Here is a 13,611-nt window from a genome sequence, read left to right on the forward strand (position 1 = left end):
TGAACATGATGTATTGGGGTAGTAGAAAGTGTGGTATACAGAGCTTTATTGTGAGGTTTCATGTTTATCTGGCTAGGAGTTAGGTTGCGTTTATTGGTTGCTGTAGCTGTTGGTGTCAGAGGCTACATTTTCCTCTTTGTCGTTGTTTTTGTGTCCCCTGTTGTCTTTGGGTTTCCCTAGGTACTCTTTGTGTTTGCAACTCTCTCAGTTGTAATCCACTGTTATTATACTGGAGGCCTGTTGAAGTGGCTGTAAATTATGGCGAGGGGAAGTGTTCTATAATCTTATGATTAAATCCGCAAGTTTTTTAGCAGGTCAAAGTCTCTGGACTCTGAGCTTCAGTAGAGTTTTTTAGCCTTTTTTTTTTCTCCCCTTATTTGAGACAGGAAGGCTAGAGGGGTTCCACTAGTCTAATTGCTCTTCCCTTAGGTCAAATAAGGCTCTGGTAGCTTCCCTTGAGGATAGGCCTTTGTTAAGGAGAACAGAATGCTCTGGGCATATTTCAAAATGATTCTGTCTTATTGATTTATTTATTTTGTTACCCTCTCCCTTTTTCTCTGTAACATTTCAAAGCAAATCTTAGATGTTGCATTTCACCTAATAAATACTTGGAAATGTGTCTCTAACAGATATGGACATTATAACCACAATGCCAATATCACACCAAATAAAATAATCCATTAACATTGTCTAATACCAAATTTATATGAAAACTTCCTCGTTATCTAAAAAATATCGTTTTAGAGTTAGTTTATTCCACAATGATCTAAACAAGGTTCACAGTCGTTTTGTTACTGTATCTCTTAAGTTTTATTTAACATATGATAGTTCATTCTCCTTTTTGAAAAAGTGCCAATTATTTGTTGAAGAAACTGCGAGTTCATTTGTCCTGAAGACTATTCCTCATTCTTGATTTGGATTGCCTTTGCACTTTTGTGGAAAATCAATTGACCATGTATGTATGTGTGGGTCTGTTTCTGGATTGTCTGTTCTGTTGTATTGATCTATGGGCCTGTCCTTTTACCAATACCATGATGTTTTGATTACTATAGTTTTATAGTAAGTCTTGAAATCAGGTAATGTGAGTCTTCCAACTTTGTTCTTTGAAAACATGAAATATAAAGTTTTAAATTTAAAAATTTAAATGTATGATTGAGAGCCAATGCTTATTTATTTAGTTTTATAAGAAATAGAATACTTGACTGGTGGAAAACTGTATGGTGTTTGATACTCCTGGTTTTAACATATTTCTAAAAAGAAAATATCTATAATACTTTAAAAGTAGTTTCTGTGAAACAGTACAAAACAATTGATGAGTGAAATTACTTTAGAATTAGCTGCTTCATGGCATACAAATGCTCATTCACAGTACCATTTTACTTTCCACGTTTGAGCTAACATTCATTTTAGAACTTGGGATTTGTAATACCAAGTATGTACTTGCTAGCTTTTCCTAAGAGCTGTGCCTAACCAGTTTGCTTTAGTGTAGAATAGCTATTTGTACCTGAGATCTAATTTTTTTTTCCTTTTCTTTTGTCAGCAGGGCCATTTAAAAAAGTCCCTTATTTTAAAAACTCTTTATACGCTCATATCTTATTGAAGGAATTCTTGTTAAAGAACTGGATTATTTAAGTATAATGCTACATATATATGCACAACAGTGTAGGTTACTGGCAAGAAGTAAAGCATCAAAATGTAATGCATAGTCATGAACTCACTGCTCAACCCAAGAATTGGAACATTACTTGCATCTAACTTTATACTTTGTATTCTGTTCCTCTGCTTCATGCCAAGAGATAACCACTATTTAGAATTTTATGCTTATCATTTCTGTGCTAGACTCCTACCTTAGTCACTTTTTGCCATTGGCTGTAGACTTGCTTGGGGAAGCAGCAAGTTTTCAAGAAAATATTGAAAACTTTAGCTTTTAAATTTGCTTTCCTTTGGGAATGTAGCTTCCGTTAATTTTGACCTCTAGAGATGTTAGGTCACTGCTTAATGTAGTATCTTTTATGCCCACCAAACCCTAGTGAAAGATGTTTGGAGAATAAGATCTACTTTAGACAAATAATTTAATCATTCTGGACCTGCTTTCTCTTCTGTAAAGGAAGAGAGTTGTTACAGATCATTTTTAAAAGCCCTTCAGATTCTGAATTCCTGTTATTTTAAATTTTGGTATTTATTACTTTTTTATAGTTTAGAAAAAGCCGAAAATTTATTTTGCCTCAGCGTTTTTCCTCTTTTCCTCTGAAATATTAACTTACAGGCTGTCAAAGGAATTATTTGTTAAAGAACCAGGTGTTATGAGTAATGTGTGGAGACATTTGCAATTTCATTTCCCCCTTTGAAATATATTTGAAAAATGGAAAGTCATGTATGTGACTTACATGTTTCTTACATGAAATGAAACGTAATCTTAGGATGAATACCCATGAACTAACTTCCCAAGCTGTATTAGTTATTTACTGCTGTGTAATAAATTACTTCAAATTTTGTGGATTAAAACAACAAGTATATATTATCTCACAGTTTCTGGGGTCAGGAATACTGTAAAGTGAAAGGTTCTTAGAGCTGCTCTTTAATTTACAGGGACTGTAAATGTCATCTTTGTCACTTTAAAATATAAAACTGTATTTTGTCCCTTCACAGTTAAAATTTACATTTATTTGATTCTTTAAAGATTATAAGATGTATTTACAAATCGTGTCTCATTTGAGCCTTGCAACAACTTAGTAGAATAGGCAGGTAACGCATTTTAATTACCATCTTATAGATGCAGACGCACGTCCAAGAGAGTTGAGTGCTGTGCTCAATGCCCTAAATTGCTTACATGGCAGGGCCAGCAGTAAAATCTAGGTGTTCATGCTCCTTGTGTAGTACCTTTCTGCTCTGTTAAGTTGCTCACAGAAGGTATGCAACAGGAAAATATTTCTTACACTTTGTGACTCATCAGTAACGGTTGCAAGGTCCATTTTACATCATCTTACTGCCATTACAGTTGTCAAGGCTGTTTTGTAGTTTTCTAGCTTCTGGGAGAGCAAAATAGTTTTGGGAATGAATGGTACCTAAGTTCATTATGCTATGTATGCCTTTGCTCACCAGTCTTTGCCAAGGCAGCTTTAACTTGTCTTCTAAACAGTACGTTACCCATCTTGGAAGGGGATATCTGATGCCTTCTATGTTAGAAGCCTGAATGTCTCCATTGGGATGAAAAGATTCTTCTAAAAGCCTTGGATGTTAATACTAATTATTTATGTATATCTAATTTTTTTCCTATTTATTTAAAAAGTCTCTGAACCTATAATTTTATAAGTGAGGAATTTTCAGAAAGTGAAATGATTGATTGAATATGTATATGTTCTTATTGATAGATTTTTTTTTTTTTTTTTGGCTATTTATTTCAGATCTTCTGGAAGCTCTGAAGCCAGATTACGTGGCACCCCTGGTCCTTTGGCTTTGCCATGAGAGTTGTGAGGAAAATGGTGGCTTGTTTGAGGTATTCTGCACCTTTGCACTTTCTCCCAAAGCAATATTTGTGTAATTAAATATAAAAAATGATTCAAAAATTAGTATTTTCCAGTTGTTCACATTTGTAAAAATCTGCATCAGTTGGTATCACTTGTATATTTTTTAATATTATGTATATGTTATAATTAAGGAACAAGTATGACTAATGTCCTTTTTTGAGAAAGTAACAGCAACTTTGTAAATTGTTCTTCCCTAGTTCTTCATTTCTGATATTCTTGTCAAATGAAAATGTGACTGACTGGTTTGATGTGTTTAGTCAGATACAGAAAGTCTCATTTGGTTAGAGATGCTGAGTAGTAAAGTGAAAGGACAGAGGTGATGGTTTAAAGTCAGCCAGGCCATGTTTTGATTTCTTGCTCTGGTAATTGCTGGCTTGCTGGAATATTGTACAAATTAACCTCCCTGAGTTTTAGTTTTCTTGGGGTTTTGTTGTGAGAACTGGAGATCATATTTTTAAACTCTTAGCATACCTAGCAGTCACCCCTCAATTTTAACTATTATATCAGTATAGCAGGAGTTCAGTCTGGGTATGATAGATCAGTAAACACAACTTATTATTTGTATTAACTTTAAAAATAAACTTTGCTATGTTTCCCTGTTGCAAAGCTTTACATGTTTGCTATAAAAATAAAAACCACACATAATCCTACCATCCAGTGAGGTTCAGTTTTCACTCTATAATCAAAGTCCCTTTAGATTTCCTTATGCTGATTTATATATTTTTTGGTCCTCATTTGAGTTTGATCTCTTTTTTCTTTTCTAGCATAAACTGTTATATTTTAGACCACCCCCCTTTATTTGATTCTCTGTGGTAATATAATAATAAACCTGTTGCATGCGGAATACATGACATCCAAAGATATTTCTTGGTAGCAAAATTACCTGGCTCAGTTTGAAGTGAATGATATATTAGCCTGATTTATTTGAATAAAAAGCTGTTTAGTAAATGAAAAACAGTCTACACATGTCTATGCAGAGATAGGCACCTCTGCTTTCTTAATCACAGTCGTTGATTGTGAATTGTGGAAAATTAGAGGTGGAAAGAACTTTACAACTCTAGATTTACAGAAGAGAAATTTAATAATATCAAGCCATGTGGAGCTCAAAATTTGGTCTGCCTGTCTTTTGTCTCATTAAGGAATTTTAAAAAAATTCTTTGTCTTTTACATTTATATTTGTTTTTAATTCTGTGAACAAAAATAATATATGCTTTTTGTAGAAAACTTCAAATATGTAGGGGAGTACATAGAGGAAAATAAAAATCACCCACATTACCACTATCGAGAGATAACTCCTATTAATATTTTTATGGATATTCTTTTCCAGTCTTTAATTATATGTGCATTTTACACGAATAGTCTTTTTTTTTAGGTATACAGTTTACATACACACCCAAACATACACAGATAACTAGGATAATGCTGTAGATGAAGTTTTGTATGTTGTTCTTTTATTTTACTATATTGTGAACATTTTTAGTAAGGGACATTTGCTGTGTGAGATTGAGTACAAAATACAGTAAGAGAGGTGTGTAATATCCTGACTTAAACCTTGAATGTAAATTCACGCTTTGTTTGCCAAGTTTTGATAGATATCTAGAGTGGCAGATAGAGATTTTTTGGATCGACTGGAGCTGTCGTTTCTAGCACCTGCGAGGAGTTTGCAGCTTGTTGCTTCACTCCCCAAATATGGTAAAAGATGATATTTTTCTTGCCTGTTATAAGTACCACTGCCACTTTAACTACTCTGGCAGCATCAAGGCCGATTGTCCTGTTAATATACGTAAAGGAATGAGTGATTAAAAAGCCATACCCTTGAGCGTAGAGCCACTGAGAAGTGTGCTGTCTGCTGGTACAGTTTCTTCTGTTATATGCATGTGGAACACTGTAGTTGTGGTGTTTGAAGATATGACAAACAGATTTTCTTACATCAGACATTTTCTTCTGAGGATTTCCTTGAATGGCTTCTAGAAAAAAATATCATCTTTCTGTACGGTGATTAATGTATTTGGTCATTTGCCTTATTTCTATATAAAGGTGTTTCATTAAAATGAGTATATGTAGTTCATTAAGTCAAATCCTGGCTTTATTTTTCTTTGCTTTTTATTTATTTTTTATTCATTAAGTCTTTCTAGAAGGACATGTATTTCAAGTGATGTGCTGGGCAAATTTGGTATTTATATTGTTTAACCTTCATGGTTACTTCATGAAGAGTGTATTATTATCCTGATTTTCCATAAGGGGAATCTTGAGTTTAGGGAAGTCAAATTATTTGACCAGGAATCAGACAGCTTGTCTGTAGAAGAACTGGTATCACATCTTGGTTTCTGTGCAAAGTCATGCTTTTCTACTACGTGCATTTCTGCTATATTGTGTTGCTTTATTTTTCTACTCTGATAACATGAATAGTGCAAAGTCATGCCGGCCAACGGACTTTTGTAGAGCTGCATTATTTTCATCCATTGTCATCTAGCATTCTGATACTCGTAAAAAGATAGCTGCCTGTTTTGTTAATTTCATAAAAAATTCTATTAGTAATTCCACATTAGATGGTATAACTTCTTCCTCCTCTTTTTGGTAGGTTGGAGCAGGATGGATTGGAAAATGTAAGTCTCTTTTGGTTTTTGGTTTGCCATACATTATTTCCATATCTTTAAACCTGCATATCCAGGTAGAGCTGGGTAAAGACCTTGTCAAATGCCGAACCATTGGATTTAGTGCACGCATAATCAAACTCAAACATTGTTATAGCAACAGGTCTTCTAAAACATGGAAGTTGTCCTGCAGGCCTGTGGTATTTTCAAGGATCTTTTCAGTTTTTTTCCTATTAGCAGTGCTTATTCAATATTTGTCCTGTCCTATTCAGAACTGGCTGTTTCTTCAGACAGCACAGTCTCTGTTTATATTGATGTTTGTCTTCCCATGTCTCCGGCACCCCACATGCTTGTTCAGCAGAGTAGTGAGTGGGAGGGAGGGCGTTTTTTGAAGATGGGAGGAGCTCTGTCCTAGGCAAGTTCTCCAATTCTCTCAGTGATTCTTTTCTTCCTTGGAGCGTGAGACATCAGAAGGAGACAGTGGGAAATCACACTGGACAGCTTTCTAGAAGAGAAATTGCAGCTGATCTATAGAAATTATTCTCCTTCAGCCCAACAGTAAATTCATCTGGCTTAAATCTTCTCTTCCCCCAGTTCTTAAACCCTGTGAGCTCCAAATTGGATAATTACTTTATGGTGTTTAAAAAAAATTGTGAACATTCCAATATCCCAATTCAAGTTTTCAGTTGGATGCTGGTATCAAAATTAATTGAATTATTTAAAAGGCTGCCATTACTGGATGACATTGTTACAACATATTGTAGAATATTATTAATGACTGTTCTCTAAGTTATGAAGTAACATATTCAAACATTTTTAAGTGTCTTATGACATCTTTTAAGAAAGGAAGATCAGTTGTTGCAATAAAAGCTGTATATGGGACTTTATCAATAAGAAATCTCTAGAAGCTTCTGTCATTCCCCAGGACAAATCTTCAATTTAGTAATCATCAAAGTCTGACCATTCTGTTTAAATAAGGTTCTGTTTATTCCTCAGGCTTTTTAAAAAAGACACAATGTTAAAAATTATCTTCATGGAACTTATGCAGCAATGATGATTTTTGTGAATCTGGGCAATCTAGTTGACTTCCCATGGACAAGGAGGAAGAGCAAAGGGAGGAAATGGGAGAATTATGTGGGGTTGTCTGATATATTAATTTGATTATCTGGAGTCTTTGGCCTGTTATCACCACTAGTTTTCAGTTTGCTATTCAACAAAGCTCTCTTCTGTTCTGTTACCTTAAAGTGTATTATCTAAGTGATCTGTGGTGATGAAGACAGTCTTTTGGTGTGATTATATATAATTTAACTTTCTTATTCAGCATTTCATCCTACCTTTAGTAGTATCTGGCATAGTCAGAGGAGGGAGAGGTTTTCCCTTCAGCTTCAAATATTAGAAAAAGAAATTTGACATCCTAATGGGTTTGTTATTCTTTTAAAAAAGATTTGTAGTAAAAATCTTTAGAAGTTAGAATCTTTTTTCCAAATTCCATTTTTCTTGAAGTTAAAAAAAAAAATTCAGGGGACTCATGAATTCTACTTTCTGTCTCCCTCTTAAACTATGTGTTCAGTATCTTAGTTTTGTTTCTATAACCAGTACGATGGGAGCGGACCCTTGGAGCCATTGTAAGACAGAGGACTCAGCCAATGACTCCTGAGGCGGTGAAGGCTAACTGGACGAAGATCTGTGACTTTGATAATGCCACCAAGCCTCAGAGAATTCAAGGTAAAGAGTCCCAAGTCATTTCAGTCCTGGTTGGGGAATCAGAGGCAACAAAGCATTCTCTTCTCTTATGGAATTGTCTTCTTAATTGTGATAACTTAGATGCTCAAATCATCTAGAGCACATTTTCTGCTCCAGTAGGTATTAGAACTCTCCAATTTAAGGTATGTATGTTACTCCCACTGTCAGTTTTTCAGTTTTCTTATGATCCTGATTTTTTGGTATATGTGTGATTGAGGGGATGGTAGGAGGTGTTTACCCATTTGTGCTCAATGCATCTATTCCCCATCTGGTGGTTGGTTTCAAAGTCTTGCCTTATCTAATCACATGCTCCTTATCTGACCTGATTTTTCTTTATTTCCCCAAAAGTTTATTTAAGTCTTATATTATTTAGGCTTAGGTCTTTTCTCTCTAGTGAATAGATTTTGCTTTGTTTTAGCACTTTGTCTTTGCTACTGTTTCTCTGCCTTTCTAAGATGCCTCTTATTCCTTTTATCACCTCTGCTAATCTCGGTGCTTCTTTAGAAAAACTCAAGCCCCAGATGTTCAACAAATCCTCCGCAGATATTCTGGGCTTCACTGATCTCTTTCTTAGCTGAACTCTTACAACTTGAGCGTCTAATCATGACTGCTTTCCACTGCCTTTGTTTCATAAGTGTGTGGTTTCTTAGCTGCATAATAAGTTCCTTTGGAGGCAGAGAATGTATCTTGTATGTCCTTTTGTATTTGGTGCTAGTATAGTGCTGAACTCATAGAAAGGATTTAGTAAATGCTTGTTACCTTGAATTATTGAATCGTCTATGATATGCCACAGGAAGAGATGGCCAATAAAAGTCACATTGTTTTTTCTAGTATAACTCACATATGTATATAGTATATGAAATTTAAAGGACCTTTCTGGGAAGGATCATGAATCAGGATTATTTTACAGAAAAATCTTTTTTTTTCCCTTCCTAGTATTATATTTAATGTTTGATAGAAGAATATATCTGAAAAATGACTGTTCTTTTTTTTTTTTAATCCCAATGTTACTTTCCTGTCTGCTGGTACACTCACTGAAATTTTCATTATACTTTTCTCAATCAGAGGATAACATGATTGTTATGTCATTAGCGGTAGCATTTTCTGTATTCTTTTTTTTGATATTTGAGATAAATTTAGTCTCCGAATAGCAGTCACCTATCAATGAAAATTAGGAAAAGGAAAAAGGAAGAAGTATCTTAAAAACTCTTCTCTGAGGTCAGAATTCCATTTTATTGCCTTAAAAGTATTAGACTAATACAAAGAAAAAGCTAACAATGAATTATATAGTCATAAATGAAAAGATACCCCTAGTATTTGAAGTACAGTTAGAAAAAAAATCTTACACTTTCTGTAGAATCACGACTTTCCAAGCACCCATTTCATCATTCTCATTTTACAGATGATGGAACTAAATCCCAGAAAAGCTGAGTAAGTGGCCCAAGCTTTCTCAGTGTTTGAGCCAAGAGTTAACTCAGGCGGTCTGTCTTTGAGTGCAGTACCGCCAGCCTGTACCGAGGTTACTTTCAGTTAAATAGCCTCCCATCTAGGCAGCAGCCTAAATGGGGTGGTAAGAGGAGGATTGGTAGGCAAGAAACCTACTTAGTGTCACCAGGAATGGCAGAGAGCCCTGGTCATCTCACATTCTGTAGTTTAGTTATAGTTTTTGTCTGAGTTTAGAAGGAGGCCCGTATATCTAAGGTTTGTTAGAAAGGTCCCAGAGCTTTTGGAACCTTATGGCATATGTGGATACTCAGTGACTCTCCTTTATTAACCTTTTAGACCCCAGAATAGCAGCTTCTGAATTCTGTCTGTAGTCACTGGTCATAACGGTGGTTTTCTCTGGAAGAATTTTCAGTAATATTTTCTGAGCAGTTACCTGTACAGAGACCTGGGGGGTAATCTTGACATTGTTGCATCCTGGAGGAGGGGTGATGGTGGGGAGAGAAGGAAAATTAGTTGTCCCTCCACCAGATGGAAGTTGCACATCTGTGGACAAGGATCCGACTTTACAGAGTTGTAAAATCACTCAAAGACTTTGCAAAGCTCAGAGCCTCTTTGGAATCATAACGTGGGGAGAGTATGTTGGAAACACCCAGTTATCTTTGGTCTATTCAGAGTCTTTCATGATTTTTTCCTGCAATAGCCTGACATCACGCAGTCAGTTCATGAATGCCAGCGAAGGTTCTGCAGCAGGCTTGCTGGATGTTATAGGAATGATTGTCTAAAGCATTGTAGCTTTTCTTAGTCACGTCTGTAACAAAAGCTTTTTTTTGGAAATAGCTTACATTTATTTGGATTTCACCAGGGGAATATTAGCTCTGTAGGATATTTGAAAGATGATGCTTTTATGATCTTTATGTAATAGGTTTACCAAAGCACTCTGTCTTATTTAAATTCCAGTGATCCTAAAGAGAAGATTCAATTCGTTCATCCTTATTTATCCTGAAGTTGATGGACTTGAATCATTCATGATTTAAAAATCTTTTCAGTACAAATGAAATATAGTTCAACTATATAGGAAAAATCTGGAAGTTTGTCCTGTAGGTCACTATTTAAATAGCACTGTAAAATAACTGGCTAGATATTTCACATATGCAAATGCTCTTCCCACACCATAGTGGGACTGATTGTTTTTTTTTTTTTTTTAATTTATTTATTTATGGCTGTGTTGGGTCTTCGTTTCTGTGCGAGGGCTTTCTCTAGTTGTGGCAAGCGGGGGCCACTCTTCATCACGGTGCGCGGGCCTCTCACTATCGTGGCCTCTCTTGTTGCGGAGCACAGGCTCCAGACGCGCAGGCTCAGTAATTATGGCTCACGGGCCCAGTTGCTCCGTGGCATGTGGGATCTTCCCAGACCAGGGCTCGAACCCGTGTCCCCTGCATTGGCAGGCAGACTCTCAACCACTGCGCCACCAGGGAAGCCCTGATTTTTTTTTTTAATTAATTTTTATTGGAGTATAGTTGATTTACAATGTTGTGTTAGTTCCTGCCGTATAGCAAAGTGAATTAGTTATACGTATATATATATCCACTGTTTTTTAGATTCTTTTCCCATATAGGTCATTATAGAGTATTGAGTAGAGTTCTCTGTGCTATACAGTAGGTTCTTATTTATCTATTTTATATATAGTAGTGTGTCTATGTCAATCCCAGTCTCCCAATTTATCCCTCCCTGTCTCCCTCTCACTTGGTAACCATAAGTTTGTTTTCTACATCTATAACTCTGTTTCTGTTATGTAAATAAGTTCATTTGTACCATTTTCTTAGATTCCACATATAAGTGATATCATAGATATTTGTCTTTCTCCTTCTGACTTAACTTCACTCAGTATGACAATCTCTAGGTCCATCCATGTCACTGCAAATGGCATTATTTCATTCTTTTTTTATGGCTGAGTAATATTCTATTGTATATATGTTCTGCATCTTTATCCATTTGTCTGTTGATGGAAAAAAGCATTATTATTGTTATTTATTCCTTTTTTTAGACTCAGTTGGTGGTATAATTGAAGCTCTAAATAAAATAGATTCAGATGGAGGAGTTTCGGCAAATCATACCAGTAACGTGACATCAACAGCTACATCAGGATTTGTAAGTGGAAGAGAAAGCCTAACGCTTTGCCTTCTCTGGAGACTTTTTTCTTTTCTTTCCTTTTTTTCTTTTTTCTTTTATGCAAAAAATGCTTTTCCAAGCTATTAATTTATTGTTAAATAGGAAAGGTGAGTGACCATAAAACTTTATAGAACATGTACTGAATGTTTATAAAATTTAAATGAACATAAGGCTAAAATATTAAATGTAACTTTTACTTTCTCTTCTTCAGTGTAATAAACAAGTGTATTTTTTGTTTTTTGGAACATTTTTGCTAATCATCCTTCAGTCACTTTCTAACTCTTTAGAAAAGGATATTTAACTTAGTGCCTCCTTTGAGTCATTTCTTTTAAGGAAAAGCATTGATAGATTGTATTTTGGAAATATTTCAACATGGCTGCAAGTAAAAAGTCTCCCATTGTGTCAGAAATTCTAATAGAGCTGTGGTTATAGCTCTTGTGAAGTTTGCTGATTAACTATCTCCAGTACTTCTTTTTTAAAAAAAAAATTATAGTGCATAAATAATAAGAAATAAGTCATTTGACACATTCAGTTGTGGTGTTTTGTGACTCAGGGGAGACATAGTAATGAAATAAACAATCTAATTGTAACCCTGAGAATATGATCAGTTTATAAATGTGATTTTACTTTAGAGTAGGGGTTGGCAAATTTTTTTGGTAAAGGGCCAGATGGTAAATATTTTAGGCTTTATGGATCACGTACTGTTTCTGACACATAATCTTCTTTTTCTTTTTTTAGACCACTCTTAAAAAAATGTAAAAACCATTCTTAATTCTCAGCTGTTGTTTGCTGACTCTTGCTTTAGAATGAAAGTGATCAAAAATTGGACATGATTCTTTTATAACCTAACATATACTTCACAAATTAGCTAGGCATGTCATCACTAAATAGAAAAATACAATATCCAATTAGATAAAGGACAGTCCTGGGTAGGAGCTTACGGGAAAATCTAATTATAACCAAAACCATTATGAGGGAGTCTGATTTACAAGCATTAAGCAGTGTTTTACTCATCTGTTTATACTGACTTTTATAAAATAGATCTTATAGAGCCATTCATTATCCCTGTTTATAATAAGTTTTTTATTTTTTGTAATTTTGAGTAGCTAACAGTCACTGTATTAATAGGCTTTTCCGTCATCAGAGACAGGAAAGTTGAAAATGAGATATACTACCTGTTAGCAAGAAACGGGCAAGAAAAAAGTACTTATTTGTAAATGAAGTCTTTTTCCATATATTATAATTGATTTTATTTAAAAAATATAGTGAAACAATTATGATACCCTATCAGATTCACTAAAATGACATTCTATTCACAAAGCTAAGTATGTAGCAGTTAATAGTTTTGAAAAGTCAGAAATTTAAAGATTTGACAAGAATATCAGTGAAAAAATAATTTTCTACAATTGTTCCATAGGCTGGAGCTATTGGCCATAAACTTCCTCCATTTTCTTCTTCTTATACGGAACTGGACACTATTATGTATGCCCTTGGAGTGGGAGCATCTATCAAGGAACCGAAAGATTTGAAATTTATTTATGAAGGGAGTTCTGATTTCTCCTGTTTGCCTACCTTCGGAGTGATTCTAGCTCAGAAATCTATAATGGGTGGAGGATTAGCAGAGATTCCTGGGCTCTCAGTCAACTTGGCAAAGGTATGCATAACAAGAAACCTTTATTTTGCTCTTCTTCTCTTTCTTTAAATATGATTGGTAAATGTCACATGCTGTGTGTGTGTGTGTGTGTGTGTGTGTGTGTGTGTCTGTGTGTGGTGTCTTAATACAATAGTTTATAGTGGTTGATTCAAGAATAAAGATTTAGCATGTCTTTTGAGTTTTCTTAAAAAGAAAAAAAGGGTAGAGAGTTAGCTGAAAAGGCAAGCAAAAAGAAGACAACAATAATTATGTACAGTCCATAACCCTGGCATAATGTTATTAATTCTCTCTCTGCCATTACATGCTATTTGACCAAGGGTAAATAACTTCTCTAAGCTTCAGTTTCCTTATCTATAAAGTGGGTATGATAATCCTTACCTGACGATAGTGATGAAGGAGCAAGAGTGAAGAATATTTGAAGCAGAGAGAACAGGTGTAAAAGGCCCCGAGGCAGGTGCATACTTACCTTGTTTTTGGA

At 34.9% G+C, this 13,611-nt stretch overlaps 1 protein-coding gene across 2 annotated transcripts in view; it reads left to right on the plus strand.

The window, feature by feature from the left end:
• Window positions 1-13,611, plus strand: part of HSD17B4 (hydroxysteroid 17-beta dehydrogenase 4) — a 150,961-nt gene that overhangs the window by 25,116 nt on the left and 112,234 nt on the right. For both annotated transcript variants that reach the window (XM_061189542.1, XM_061189541.1), the window contains exons 9-13: window positions 3,405-3,496; window positions 6,109-6,133; window positions 7,718-7,846; window positions 11,355-11,458; window positions 12,897-13,133. In XM_061189542.1, the coding sequence (XP_061045525.1) occupies window positions 3,405-3,496; window positions 6,109-6,133; window positions 7,718-7,846; window positions 11,355-11,458; window positions 12,897-13,133 (587 nt within the window). The remainder of the gene's footprint in view (window positions 1-3,404; window positions 3,497-6,108; window positions 6,134-7,717; window positions 7,847-11,354; window positions 11,459-12,896; window positions 13,134-13,611) is intronic.

The sequence above is a fragment of the Eubalaena glacialis genome, chromosome 4 (assembly GCF_028564815.1).
Source record: "Eubalaena glacialis isolate mEubGla1 chromosome 4, mEubGla1.1.hap2.+ XY, whole genome shotgun sequence".
Lineage (NCBI taxonomy): Eukaryota > Metazoa > Chordata > Mammalia > Artiodactyla > Balaenidae > Eubalaena > Eubalaena glacialis.